Source organism: Equus caballus, chromosome 9 (assembly GCF_041296265.1).
Source record: "Equus caballus isolate H_3958 breed thoroughbred chromosome 9, TB-T2T, whole genome shotgun sequence".
In the NCBI taxonomy this organism is placed as follows: domain Eukaryota; kingdom Metazoa; phylum Chordata; class Mammalia; order Perissodactyla; family Equidae; genus Equus; species Equus caballus.
In genome coordinates this window covers 64372501-64388499 of record NC_091692.1, presented here as the reverse complement: position 1 = coordinate 64388499, position 15999 = coordinate 64372501, and the positions used below count along the sequence as shown (strand labels likewise).

Genomic DNA, 15999 nt, shown 5'->3' with positions numbered 1-15999 from the left:
GAAAATGCAAAAGAAAATTAAATATAGCAATAACCACTATCATATGATAATCTAGAAGGAACTAAATTTCAATTAGACTTAATAAAAGATATCACAAAACTTTTGAATTATTAGGAATTTACTGTTGATGTTATCTCTTATGTTTCCTTCCACATTTATCAACATGAATTCAATCCTTAGGAATTTACCCATTAGTTTCATTTTTTTCTAAACTCTTTTATTATCAACTCTTAATTAACTAAATTAATAGGATAAAAGAGGCCACACATAACCCAAATCACTCTGAAACAACAGAGTGAGTACAGCACATAATTTCCTTACCTGTACTAGCTGAACCCACCACCGCAATATCACTGCCATTCTCTTCTCTGCCTGCAGGGCTTCAAAATGCTGTCACTGAACTGCTTCGAATCCCTAAAGCTACATATAGCCTTGAGAAACTGCAAACTTTAGAGACCTTTCCCTTCTCTTTCCGGTTAATCCTCCTTTCTGTTAAATGCCAGGTAATTGATATTTCCCTTCAATATAAGGGGAATGGTGATACAGTAGAAATGAACAAGAGTTTTCCACAGATCCCGCATTCTCCATGGATCCAGGATCATCTGCTATGACCAAGAAGTAGGTCACAGTCACCTTTCACCAGGCTAAGCTAAACAGTTCAATCTGAGTACTTTAAGGACTGACTCCTCAACTGTGGAGGGAGGTGGGAAGGTGGTGTTGAGATATGTACAAATCAACCAGTACTGTCTAAATACCTAATTGTGGACTCTGCTGAGGAAGGAGGGGAGTAAACTGCAAGTAATTTTTAAAAATACTGTTATTCTATCTTTCTAGGTAATCAAGAGTTAACTGTAATTCCTGGTAAACTAAATTTTTAGAATTATCAAAGAGGTAATCGTAGTACATTAAAGGCAAGCCGTATTTTTGACATCCTATACAATTAAAGTGTTTATATATGCTTTATTTTCTACTTGCTTATAAGGATAATATTTCTACATTTCATTAATAACCATATATGTATATATAAAAAACAGAAATAGAAGTGAATCATATAATGTCAATAGACAGAAACATGCAATTCTATGAACAGACTCAATTGTAAGAAAAATATACCTGCCATCCCTGTGATGGTGTTCAATGGTCTGACTGTATCTGGAGCGAGGTAGAGTAAGAAAATGACTGCAAGCATGGCAGAAACAAGAATATAAATGAGACTCAAGAAAGAAATGAAAAGGTATAGTTTAATTTATAAAGTGAGATTCAAAAAAGATAAGCAGATAGTAAGCAAAGTGAATGAAAATCATTACTGGAAAGCTTGCTCCTTCCTCCCAATGTCCATTGTAATATGGCAGTGCTAAAGGTTAAAACATTCTAAGTATTCTAAAATAAAACACAACAAAAATATAACAAATTGAGATTTAAACAAATCATATTTCAAAATAAAATCTTAATTATCACCCGAACATCTTCAGCACCATCTATAAAATGCTATACAATACAGATGTATTCCCATTTTTCAGGAGGAAAAGTGAGAAGAGAAAAATAATAAACTAACCAGAAAGTTTAAGAAGAAAATAATAAAAAAGGTAATTTCTAATACTTCTTATACTTAGGAGATTTTATAAGGTAACTATTTCTTCTTCAGTCATTAACAAAAATAATTAAAAGGGCTTTAAGAATTCCATTTAGTAAGGAAGAAACTGATTTAAATGACTTTTACTTGATTATTAATTCTATTTATTAAATTTATTGAATGCTATCCATTTTTCCATTCACTATGTTTATTATACGTTTACCATATGCTATTGGCTCTGCTTATTTCATGCTTCTTGACTACCATAAGCCATCAAATCAGCACACGCATCTCTAGTTGACTCTCTTTTTTCTGAAGCACTAAATCAAAATCTTCTATTTCCTTAAAACCTTTCATGCTAAAACACTTAATTTTGGCAGATGATCATTACGTTTCAGCAAAAGATGGAAACCAACCTTGAACTCTCTCAACTTCCACACTTCTACCTTTAAATATAGAGAAATATGCATTTATATCTTCACTTGTCCTTTTCTTCTGCACCAAAGGAAATTTCTCTACTTGCAATCTTACTTCTCACACAACCTTGCTTCATTCATCGTCTCATGCCATCGCTTCCTCAATTGCACTTCATCCCAAAAATAAAACTTTTACTGACCTTGCCTTCCTCTCAAGCCATTGCATTTCTTTGATTTTCTTTTCAACATAAGACATTTTAAAAGACATATTTATAATTCTTGCCACCGCTTCCTCACTTTTCATTCATGCTTTAAGCCTACTGTAATTTGACTTCTACTTTTACCATTCTCCTGAAGCTATGCTGTGAATGTTATCTGTGGAATCCCAAAAAAATCCCTTAATCTCCTCTTGATCTTCATCATACTACTATTATCTAAGGTATTAGACAATGATTTTCAGCCTCTATTTCTTGACACTCCCTCCTCTCTTGGTTTCTGAAAAACTATTCTCTTTAGCTATTAAAAATAGTATTTAACGCTTAACTATGCCAGCTACTCCATTAAAGCTTTCTCTACTTTATCTCATTTATTTCTCATAACAACTCTTTGAGGTAGGTTCTAGTATTCCACAGATGGAGCAACAGGCTGTGAGTGCTTGCCATACGATAAGTAGCAGGAATGAGTTTAAAACTCATTAACCCAAGGTTCAGGCTCTTAACATTTATACATATGGCCTGGTCTCTCACCTAACTGCTTCTTTATCTATTTTATTTACTGGATTCCCTTTCTCTGTACCCCTTAGAGGCATTGGTTTCCCAAGATTTTTTCCTGGACCCTCTTTATATTCCAACACATTCTTTCTGGATAGTACTATTTGTTTTTATAGTATAAACTCTCATTGTGTTTTGGCCTTGATTTTTCTTTGGGTTTCACAGCATATTTCTAGCTGTTTCCTGGGCTCTCTGCATGGCTCCTGGAGTGTCCTATAGACACTTCAGAAAAACACATGTCAATTGTGAGTCTTGAACAAGACATCTGCCTGTTTGGACATCAGACGCTACATTTGTCAAATATTGGGGCTGGAGCAATAGTTCTCAAACTTTCTTTTTGAGTGGAAGACCCATTTGTTTTTTCAAATAAAATTTTTTGTAAAACGAATATATAGGAATCCAACAATATTAAGATGACTCTGGCTAAAGTCTCTCTTCAGAACCTAGGACTCCATAATTTCTAAAGGCCCGTCTGGTTTCAAATATAATTCTTTAATCCCCCTTTGTAACATAACATAATACTTCAGCTATTCCTCTTCTTGTAATCCCAGTTCCAATGAAAGATTTAAACACCCACTTAATAAACCAAGTTTTAAAATCGCAGAATTTAATTCCTCCATTTTCCTTATTTTCCACATTCAGTTGATGTATAAACCCTGCTGGTTCTATGCCTAAACAACTCAGATTTATCCCTTCTTTTCCTTTTCTCCTGCCACTATCTTAAATCAGGCTTACAATGTCTACTGAAATAACCTTCTATTAAGTTTCCCTTCCTTCAGATCCCAACTCTCTCTTGATCCAATCCATTCTCCACCCTGTCTACAGAAGTATATTTGCAAATTATGCTTCTGATCATGTAGGTACCTTGCTCAAAATCCTTCAATGGCTTCCTATATCAAAAAAAAAAAAGCACATGTTCCTTAAAATGTCATGCAAATTAAGTTCTAAACTACTTTCTATCTTCATCTATTATCATTTCCCATCTCCCACACCATAACTTTTTGTGTGGGTATTCCAGACTACCTAAGATTCTCTAAATATGTCCCATACTTTCCTGACTCCAAGACTTTGTTCATGCTCATCACTCTGCCAAGCATGCCCATCACCCCCTTCTGACTTCACTTTATTGTCTTTCAAAGTTCTACTCAATCTTTACAATTCAACTTCCCTTGGAAGTTTTTTCCCAAAGATCTACACAAGTAATTCTCTCTCCAATCTGTTCCAATAAAATTACACTTCTGCCTCACAGTCTCCTACATTTTATAACTGGTTGGTATACTGTATAATTAGTTGGTATATATTATTAGCTATTATAATTAGTTGGATGATCTGTTTATCTAGACCGGGATAATGTCTATTTTAAATTTTGTGCACAATGGCTGACCCACTCAATAAATGCATTTTGGGTTAAGTTAAAAAGTAAAAACAGAATTACAATCTTTTCATGGTGAACCTACTTTCCGAAGAGAGCAGTGGTTCTCATAATCATAGAAACACTCTAGAAATGTAAATAGAAGATTATAAACCTATGTAGTCTAAGAAAATAAGGAAAACAGTATTTTAAAAAGGGCATTCCTAGCTTTACAATGAGTAGAAATAATACCCAAAAGTTGTGATGTTGGGATTTATTGCATTAAAAAGGAATAGATTTTCTCTGAAAATTACTTGAGTAACAAAAATGTGCAAACTTCAAAGTTTGTTAAAATATTCAAATTCATATAACATAAATATATCATCCAATTTCTAATATTTTCCTTGAAGATCCTTATAATTAATGTTGTCCCTATAAAGCCAAAGAAAACATTAAGCAAGAATCACCTTCATCAAGCATCAGTTTGTTTTATTTCTCTTTTTGTGATAGTTAATTTTATGTGTCAACTGGCCAAGGGGTGCCCACATTAAACATTATTTCTGGGTGTGATGGGGTTTCTGGATGAGATTAGCATTTGAATCACTGGACTCAGTAGATTGCCCTCCTCAATGTGAGTGGGCACCATGCAACCTGGTGATGATCTGAATAAAACAAAAATGCGAAGGAGGAGGAATTCCTCCCCTTTTTTCTGCCTCACTTTTGAGCTGGACATCTCATATGTCTCTGGCCGTGAGGCTCCCCTGGTTCTCAGGCCTTTGGACTGTACTACAGAATCTCTCTGACATGTTACAGAAATATTATCTAGTACTCTATACTTATTCTAAGAGTAAATTAACTCATGTAAACAAATAAACTCTTGAAATGATTTCTGATACCAAAGCCACATTGTTTGCCCCAGGAAAATTACGTCCCTAGTTGTAGCAGTTACCAAGATTTACCAGAGAAACAATGATACGAAAAGTAGGAGAGATAGAGAGGAAGATAAAAGATGTACGTTAAAGTCATCATTTTAGCTTAATATTCTTGCATCCAAGTTTCTGAACTACTTGTGAAGAACTTATTGTCTTTTCACAACAGAAGATGATTTTGACTAATGATAATAGAGATGTGCAGAGAAATAAAGATGCAATAAAATCTTGATATACAATTCTTTTTATATTACCTATAAGAAAAGGCTATGAATACTATATCTCCTTCTTACACCACTTAAGTTTAACCAGGTACTGTAAATTAATGTCAAATAGCAGAATTTCTCCCCCACTGTGGGCAGTGTAAAAGCTCTTATTTCATGCACTACTTTCCATTATGTCCTCAAGTCCTTCATCCTTCCTGCTGGATCTTTCCGATGTATATGTGCTCTGCCTCTGTATCTTTGCTCTTGCACTTGCCTGAAGAAACATGCCCTTTTTTCAAGGTCTAACTCACATCCTATATTCTCTACGAGGCTTTAAAAAAAACACCTGGATTGACAGATTTCTCTTTTTCTGCTTAACTGATAAGCACATTAAAAATGTAAATTACTTGTAAGCCAAAGGATCTTTTTAAAATGTTATGAATAAGGCACATTTTTGAGTATATAACGATGCAAACTAGAGAAACAGTACTATTTTCTCTACACAACAACCCTATAAAGTTGGTACTAATATTCTAATTTTGTAGATAAAGAAAGCAAGTGTCAAAGAGGTTAATTTTCCCAAAGATACACAGTCAGCAAGTGGTGCAAACTCTAAATTCAAACCCAATGCCATTTGGTTCCAAATTCTATGAAAAAGAGTACATTCAAGAAGTACTATTCTGGTCCAGTGTGCACCACCCAAAATACCTAAATTTTACTTACTATCTCAAAGGAAATTCTCTCTCAAGCTTTTTAATCAACAGTATTATTGATTGACTCTATAAAATGTTGTTCATAAAAATTCACTGTGAGAGTTCTAGAGTATTCTTACCTTCTAAATAGTACTCAAAATTACAATGCCTTCACACACATTCTATTACTCAAATTCTTTTAGACTATTAGGATAAAACAGAAATTAGGGACTCGTTTAATAATGTGATAGACTACATAGAAGGATAAAACTATACTTTTTGATTTTTGACTCTTCATGTTAATAAATAATGATTACACAGATGACTCAAAAATAATATATTAGAAAGGGTTTTATAGTCCTATTTAATCTAAATTCTATTTTATTTTTTTCAAAAGGGATTTAAAGCAGCTCACAATTGAGTAAATATGATCTGATAATCTACAACACTCTAAAAGGATAATGAAATCATATAGACCAATCTTCCCCAAAACTTCTGAATTACTTGAACATTTTTGCTAAACTAAAAGATTCATAAAGTTCTAAAATAAACAAGAAAAATATAATGACATTTCAATTATGACTATATTAGCTAATACCAAGGATTTAACAGTAAATTTTTTGTCATTAACCCTAGGGCCATTTGTCTTCAAATATTGATAAATGTGTTTGATATGATAAGAATATTCTTGTTTTTGAGTATAATTCTACAGATTAATATTATTCTATTCTTCTCTGCAAGATTTAGATCATATTGTCCTCATAAAAAAATATCAAGTCCACTTTTCATTAAAAGAAGAACTCTACATAAAGTCGAAGGATTTAAAGTTATTGCAGATTTTTCTTTCTCACCACTTCCTTAAAAAACGTTCAATGAACAAGGAGTTTATGAATTGCTATATAAATAATTTCCAGAAGTGCTCAAACTCATCAAAATTCTATTAGGTAACAAAAGTACTCTCTCACCTACCCTAATATGACTCCTTCCAACTCCTAATCACACCAACATAGTTATCTTTCATTGTTATTGTACTTTATAAGCATCCATTTTTATAGATAGCATGCCTACAATTAACCCTAAAGACACAGATCACTATGAAAAAGTCAAACAAATTAAAAAGAAACAAAATACTACATTAACTTTTGGGGCCACCCCATGGCCTAGTGGTTAAGTTTGGCGCACTCCACTTTGGCAGCCCAGGTTCAGTTCCTGGGCACAGACCTACATCACTCGTTGGCAGCCATGCTGTGGCAGCAACCCACATACAAAACAGAGAAAGACTGGCACAGATAATAGTTCAGGGTGAATCTTCCTCAAGCGAAAAAAAAAACCTCTACATGAACTTTCATCCAACACTAATAAATAACTTTCTATATCTCCTTAGATCTCAGACACAAAAGCCAATACTTTTTTGACACTATTGTAGACTAAGATATTCCCTATCTTTTCTTTTGGAAAAATGTCCTCAGACACAATGAAATTATAAGCATGAAGTGAATATAACTCTAGATTTAGACAAAACAATTAAATTTATAAATATTGACAGCAACTTCTCATATCAGTTAATTTAAAAGCCTCCAAGTGCTTTTACTAAAATTGGTTTAGGATGCATACAAAGAGATTTCTGAGTTCCCTTACTTTATCATAATAGTCTCTGAAGAGTAAATTAAGTTTTCTTTAAGAATCCTTACCTCAAACCCATTTGATAGTTTGGGGGAAATATAATAGCATTTTCCATTTTGTATGTAATCAAATCATAAATGAGAGGGTTAATCAATTTGCTTAACTTAAAAAAATTAGTAGTAATTAATGTATGCATTGAAATATACCATGTTATTTCCAAGTATGTCACATTTAATGGAGCAAATTCAGAGAATTCTTCCAAATACAGCAATCAAAAAGCATGATTCTTTAAGATGCTTAAAAGGTTTACTGAAAGCCATGAGGAAAAACCTCTTCACGAATTAGTTTTTGTGTTTGTTTCCTAAACAAACCAGACTTGCCTCAATATTATATAAAAAATAACATTGATTTCCCTGATGAATGTAAAAGACTTTAAATCTATTATCTCATGGAAATATTTTTATACACAATTATTGGTTATGATAAGGTAAGAATAATAAAACATCTTGTTTTCACTATAATTATCATTATATCCTTGGGTGTAAATTCACTAACTTAACTTGTTCGATTTAACAAAGGATCAAAATTGCAAGAGCGAGATGATTTTACATTTTTTCTTACCAAAGAAAAGATTGCTTTGTCTGTTTTATTTTTTTTTAATGAAGTAGTGGTCATAAGAATGAATGTAGGCATTGTAAAGGAAACATATGGTTTTAGAAACTAAGGTAAGAAATATCCAAGTTCAGGATAAAAACATTTTATGGTAACTCCTTCTTCCTGAAGGTAGCGATTATAATAAGTTCTAATAGTACTTAATCGTATGTACCTGTCTCTATCTGGAGAATAATGGTCATCCATGACACGATGTCTATCCATTCGGCTAATCGTATTATAATGTCCAGTAGCAGAGCGTGTCCCTCGAAGTCCCTGTTCCACGTTCCGACTGAAATAGCAAGATGCATTAAACATCTTAATAAACCATAATCATATACTACACCAAGAAATGAGTTTCTTAATGAAGATAGTAGAAAAAGACAAAAATCACTGTAATGTCAAGTCCAAGTCTTTTAACTAATTGCACCTCTGCTGTGGCAGCAACCCACAAATAAAGTGGAGGACGATTGGCACAGATGTTAGCTCAGGGCTAAGCTTCCGCAAAAAAAACAGTTAAGATTACAATTAAAAATTCTAAATATAAAACTAACTCAATTATTCATTTAAAATAGGCGTTATAAGACTATCATTCTAAGACTTTAGATTTTCTTAAACACTGCAAGTATATAAAATGTGAATTGTGCACATATTTCTTGTTAGCAAGCATATTATTTCCACTCCATTAAGGCTTCCTGTACTTAACTGGATTGATCAGTTTTCCACTAGGCATAAGACCTGGAGGGGCAGATTTTCTGAGCCATTCTTCCCATCACCCATGCTTTCCTTTTTATTCTTCGCATGATTGTTCATAATTTTAAAGGCCCAACAGATGTTTATTTTTCCTGTTTCTTAAATTATCAACATCTATATATTCATGAGTATAATTAGTTGATTCTGACTAGATCTGCTAAATATTGATATGTGATTGACAGCTGGATCTTCTTTATGATTTTTAACTCATAACAAAATCATATATAGGTCATCCAAAGTTACAAAGTAGCCTATATTTCATATTATTTTCATTAGATAGGTTATTTAACAGCATTTTTGGTTTTTGTGTCTTTTTAAAATTTTTTTACTTATTTATTTATTTATTTTTTGGAAGATTAGCCGTGAGCTAACATCTGCTGCCAATTCTCCTCTTTTTGCTGAGGAAGACCGGCCCTGAGCTAACATTCGTGCCCATCTTCTTCTGCTTTATATGTAGGACCCCTACCACAGCATGGCTTGCCAAGCAGTGCCATGTCTGCACCCAGGAGCCGAGCCAGCGAACCCTGGGCCGCCAAAGCGGAACGTGCACACTTAACTGCTGGGCCACTGGGCCAGCCCTAGCAGTTTTGTTTTTCCTTAAGTAACTTTTTTCCAGCAAATTTATTATTTTTAGAGATTATTAACAGTACTTTATGATTAATAGGCTTACAATACCAACCTACAAATAAAATGTGTGTGCTATCTTACCTTTGTGGAGGAGGGACACTGGGTGACCATGATCTAGTCCTTCCTATGACATCTACTCTGTGAGGGGACCCTGATAGTGAACAATGATTTGATGACATTACTTGTTCTGGCACTGATAATGTTGAGCTTTGAAGATCTCGACCATTGTGTCGATAATCTAAAGGTGAAAAGATTAAGATTATAGTTATCTACACACTATGTCCTTTTGTATTTTGTACTTTACTGAAAAACATAAAATCTTGGTGAAGTTGAAAGTTGAAGTTAAATATATTAAGTGTAAATAACAAATAAAGCATAATACTAGGAAAATAATACAGTGTAAACACTTAAATTAAAAAGGAATGACAAATACTCAAATATTTATATAGCTACTATGTCCAAGGCACTGTGCTAGGTAGAGTAAAACTTTTATATACAGTTAATTATCTTTGATAAAAGACTCAAGGTTATTCTAAAAACATTTTAATCTCTTCAGTGGCCTAGAAGAGCTTCAAATGCTTCTTGACAATTATAAACATTTAAAATGATTAACTTCCAAAAAGTTCCTAAAAATCTACAGTCAATTCCTTAAGAGATAAACAATATTAGAAAACACTCAACACCATTTGAAGTACCTATGTAAACTGCTTTCCTATAGTTTTGACAGGGCTGACATACGATAGAAGCTTGAGAATAAAAATATGACAAATTGAAGGAGGGAACTAGCCCAATGATTTGACACACTTAGACAAAGTCTATTAGAAGTAGTATTACCTTAATGAGTCCTAGAAAGCAAGTGATATTTGACAGAGGGGAGAAAAGTAGAAGGAATTCTAAGGTGGTAGCAACCAGCAGTTCAATGTAGGGCAGCAGTCGCGGAATAAGCAGTAAAGGTAAGTTTGATCCAAGTTGTGTGTATCTAAACAACATCAGGTTTGTAATGGAAAGAGCCTGAAAATTTCTGAGCAGAAAGTGATATTACCACTGCCATTATTTTCATCATGCTCAACATGGCTATGTTAATTGACCTTTTACTATGTGCTAGGAACTCTGCCAGGAACTTTACAAAGTGTTCTGCTATGACATTTGTTTCAGAAATAACAGAAAAAGTATTGGTTCGTATGTGATTTTCCCCAATATGTTAATGTTTTGCAGTATTACCTCAGGTTAGGTTTCCAAGAAACAGAGCAGGAGACAAAGATTAGGATACACATGAATAATTGAGGAGTGCTCTCAGGAGAAAGGAATTAGAAGAGCATAATAGGGCATGAGAAGACACTAAGCAAGAATGTGGTCTCAGTCTGATCCCACTGGAGGCTCTGGAACTTGAATTGCAGCCCAGTTGCTCCAACTTTGAGGCAAGGGCCCGGGACTTTTGTATCCCTGTTAGCCAGTCACTGGCTGAAGACTGCCAATGGAAAGCAGGTGAGGTGCTTAACCTCCTGTGTGAGGGGATTTCCATTTGTCTAAGGCCAATTCTCTAGAGAAGAGGGCAGCTGTGAGCTGTTTGCAACCAATATTTACAGTATCTGGGGATGGGTAAACCAGCTGAGGTAAAGGGGACACGGATAGAGCACCAATAGCATCCACTCCAACTATCAAATGATAGCAGTTGGAGGAAAAGTACACCAACACAGCTGGATGCAGCAAGCCAGAGAAATATAGAACTGTACGTGTTGCTCACTCAACCTTGTTCTTCCTCTTGACTCAATTTGATCACAAATTCTGTCTTAGAGGTACGTATTGCATGAGTTCTTCTGGTGTTTGTGAATATTTCTCTTGACACCATAACTTTTCAGACTTATCCTCCTTTCCATATAGATATACTCCTTCCATATAGACACTTTCCTTTTTTAAAAAAAGTGCTACATTTAATATTTTTTATTGCTTAAAACTTAACAATACTTTTTAATTGTGCTCATATTTTTATTTTTAGTCCATGTTTTTGCAGGGCACAAATTTTTTTCAGGAATGTATATATGATGTAATAGAAACAACTGTGCAAAGAAGATGTTATTATCCCCACTTTACTTTTGAGGAAACTGAAATTTACTAAGAAATTTACATTAAGTGTCAAATACTAGGGCTGGGATTTAAAACAAGATCTGTCTGACTCGAATGCTCTCACTGTGTTCTAATACTACATTCTGCTCTCATGATCTAAGTAGCAATTTAGGAAGATGAAGCTGACAGCAGTGTACAATTCAAACTAAAGCTTACAGAGATTGCAGTAGGATTAATTGCTCTTATAAAACTTAGAATAGCATTGTCCAACAAAAGTTTCTGAAATGACAGAATGCTCTGTATCAGCACTGCCCAGTATGGTAGCTACTAGACACACATGACTATTGAGCACTTGAAATATGATTAGTATTTAATGTATTTATATTAAATCAACTTAAATTTAAGTTGCCACTATAGCTAGTGACACAACTTTGGAATATGACAATTGGTAGTAGCAACAGACTGCAGAGAAAGAATCAATATATTCATTCATTCAACAAATATTTATGAGTGTACGTGCATGCCAGACGTGATGCAGTGAGCAAAACAAATAAAAAGCCTTGCCCTTGTGGGGCTTAAATTCTAGTTGAAAAGTGATAGAGACAATAAAAAGCCCACGAAATAATATATAATACGTTTGAAAGTAATTAGTTGCTATGAGGAGAACAGAACAGGGTAAGGGAGACCAAAATGCCAGAATAGGGGGACATTTTGCAATTTTATTTAGGCTGGTCAGGGTAGATGGGACTCATTGAGAAGGTGACATTTCAGAAAGATTTGAAGGAAGTGAGATGTTTTGCCAAGTGGATATACAGAAAGGAGGGTTCCAAGACAAGTGCAAAGGCCCCAAAGTAGGAGTGGACGTGACATGTTCACAGAACAACAAGGAGAATAGGGTGCTTGGAGTGCAGCAAGTCATGAAGAGATCAGATAGATCTGGAGAAAGGGGGCAAATCATGTAGGGCCTTGTATTGTAAGGATTTCTGGCATTTATTCTGAGTGACTTCAACCCATTCGAGGATTTTTTTTTGGGGGGGGGGGGGCAGGGAAAGATTTGCCCTAAGCTAATATCTATTGCTAATCTTCCTCTTTTTTAATTTCCTGCCCAAAGCCCCAGTATGGTTGTATATCCTAGTTGTAAGTCATTCTAGTTCTTCTATGTGAGCCACTGCCACAGCATGGCAACTGACAGATGGGTGGTGTGGTTCCATGACAGAGAAGCTAGTCACCCAGCCCACCAAAGCGGTGAGCACTAAACTTCAACCACTAGGCCATCAGGGCTCGCTCCCATTGGAGGATTTCGAGCAGATATTGGACATAATCTATCTTTTCCTTAAACTGCCTCACTTCAGTTACTATGCTGAGAATAGACTAAAAGGAGACTGGGCAATAAAGTCAGGCAAGAAACAAAAGTGGTTTTAACTAGGATGATAGCAATGGTGATTGTGGGAAGTAGTGAGATATGAATATATTTTGAAGGTAGAGCTATCAGAAAGATTGTGTGAAAGATTTTATATTAGACATAAAAAAAGGGACAAGAACAAATCCAAAATTTTAACTCAAGTATATTAAACAATAAAGTTGCTGTCAAAAGACATGGTTTGGTGGGAAAGTTCAGGCGTTCAGTTTTAGATATGTTAAGTTGATGATTTCTACTACATTTCCCAGTGTAGATGTCAAGTGGGCAGTAGAAAATAAAAATTTAGAGTACAAATAAGTGGTCTTGACTGGCCATTTGGGAGTTTTAGCGTATACAGGCTATTTAAAAGCACGGAACTATAAATAGATGAGCTCACTAGAGCAGTGAGTGTAGATAGAGAAAAAGTCCAAGGATGGCGTCTAGGGGCACTCTAATGTGAATCAATAACATTTTGTAATTAGATACAAGAGCAAAAAAGGGGAAGGAATAAAGGAGCCTTAACTTTTGATTAGCCCATTAGGAAGTTAAGAGTATACTACAAAGAGTAAGAGAAGTTTAGCAAGGTGTACCTGCTTGGAGAGGGGAAGATAACATATTTTCAGGCATGTAGGCAAACAGTTACATATGTGGAAAAGAGTCTTAGGAACAGCATTAGAACTGTTGATAAAGATTTGAGAGTCATTTATAAAAAGAACATTATTGAAATCCAAGGTAAGAATAGAGAGAGACAAAAAGAGATCTGACTACTGAGTTTAAGGGAGACTATTGAGAAAAAGGGGAAGAGTCACTACACGAAGAAAATCCCAATAACGAAATCACATGGAGATTCAAAAGAAATGTAGATTCTTAAGAAAATATTCATGATTGATAATGCAAAGTGTTACTCAGAAGTGATAAAAAATGAGTACTGGGGATAGATAATTGACTTAGGAAATTAGAAGATTATAGGTGACTTTTAAGAGCTAATTATCAAAACATCTCTCTAGCTTCCCAATGGAAAATTATTTACATTTGTTTGTATATTGTTTCAGGTCAGAGTGGGAAATAATACTAAAATTTTATGTGGCTATGATTAAGTCACATATATATATTCCATTTATTCACATTGTAGGGTGAGTCAACTGGTTCAAAGAATAGTTGGTTTATAACCATTCCCATTTTCCTGACTCAGTATACCATGGGAGGCAAAACCCATGTCTGGTACTGCTTCCCTGAGAAGCCTAAATTATCAATCAAAATTTCAATTTACTTTGAAGAATAATATTAGCAATGAAAATTTCAAAATTACCTCTGACTTGAGTTCATCAGAACAAACAAAATAAAGAGCACATGGAAAATATTACCTCTGGCATAATCAGCCTTGCAAACTTGGAAAAACTGAATAAAGTGGCCAAAACTGTTAATTATTAAGAAAAAGTTGCTATCTTAGGTTTTGAAAAGGGTTATGAATGCTTGTAACTGATACTCTAAATTTGACAGATATGCAATCTGCAATTGGAAACAAATCTCTGCAAATGGGTAACAAAGTATTAACAGATTTGCTGTTGTACTGACTTATACTATTTGTTTAAAATGCCAGTTAACAAGGGGGAGGAGGGCAGGAAGGTACTGTGTATACGTATATATTCAATTCCCATTTGAAATGCCTTAAGAACAATTTCACAGAGAATATAGGATGTTTGCTTGATCTAGTAGTCAAATTATTTGATAAACTAGTGATTGAAGCATTTATTCTCCATTTCAACTGGTTTTAATGATGGAGCTTTAGACAAAATGGACATAAAGAAAAGAAAATATAAGAAAAATATTTAACAAAATTAACGTATGTTTAAGTCTTAGTTATCATGATACTTATGTAAATGTAATTGGTACATCATTTTCTAAAGTTATGGGCCTATGAAAAGAAAATATGTTAGAAACTACAATACCATAATCTTAATTCCGATGTTCATAAAAAGAATGTGGCAATGACTTCAAATTTCTAATAGTGACAGAATCCAAGGATTTGAAGTTATTGCCATATTCTTTTTATGAAGATCAAAGGCAGGATTATAGTATTCTAGTTTCTGAAATATTACCTTTTAAATGCATTACTAAAGTCCAGTTTATGATGAAAAAACTATCTCACAAAATCATATTGGATTTCAAAACAGCAAAATAAATGATTTTACACACCAATCTTTTCTCCTCAATGAATTATTAAATAAATCACTATATAGTCTGTACACAGGTTAAAAAAAAATGTTGAAACAAGAAAAGATGATTTTCCACGATGTTGAAAAATAACGAACCCAGAGTAAATACTTTGAATTTTGTAGGTTTTCTAAATACTATTCTGTAATAGCAAAAAATTTACTACAGAGAGTGTTATCCCAAATAATGAAAGATTCTTATAAAGTTTCTTTCAAAAGATACAATTCCTTTAACAGAATGGAAAAATAATAAAATGATCATAGTTTTACCATCCTGAAAATAGAAAATAGAATTGAGATGTGCCAAAAATGGCATCAACATAAAGAGCTTTAATGACCTGAAGGAAAATATTTTGGATGAAGAAAACCTGATCTAGCTATATATCTAGTAAAGAGAAGAAGTAGAAAAATCACTTATCAAAGGAGTAGAATACAAATAGAAAGAAACGGTAATGATCTCCAGATTAGAGACCATAGGAAATATTTTTCACGACAAATTTATTGAGGTTTAATTCACAAATCATAAAACATGGAAAATATTTTTGCAGTCTTAGATAATTAATATATTGTTCACCTTTAGTGTGAAAAATAAAGGCTAATAGATATTGAGATTTTAAAAAGTACGTCACTAATAGCATGCTAACTGACCCATACTCTAACGAAAATTGTCAAACAAAAATTATCAGTCAGAAAAACAGTCATTGATACAACTGCAGCATGTCTTACATACAA

At 33.8% G+C, this 15999-nt stretch overlaps 1 protein-coding gene across 49 annotated transcripts in view; it reads right to left on the bottom strand.

Moving 5' to 3' along the window:
* Positions 1-15999, bottom strand: part of RIMS2 (regulating synaptic membrane exocytosis 2) — a 572519-nt gene that overhangs the window by 210960 nt on the left and 345560 nt on the right. For 37 of the 49 annotated variants that reach the window (XM_070221631.1, XM_070221642.1, XM_070221652.1 and 34 more), the window contains 2 exons: positions 9673-9829; positions 8387-8503 (listed from right to left, as the gene is read on the bottom strand). In XM_070221631.1, coding sequence (XP_070077732.1) covers positions 8387-8503; positions 9673-9829 — 274 coding nt within the window. Of the gene's footprint in view, positions 1-1113; positions 1180-8386; positions 8504-9672; positions 9830-15999 lie in introns of all 49 variants that reach the window. The other 12 variants (XM_070221638.1, XM_023648832.2, XM_023648828.2 and 9 more) reach the window with 1 other exon arrangement.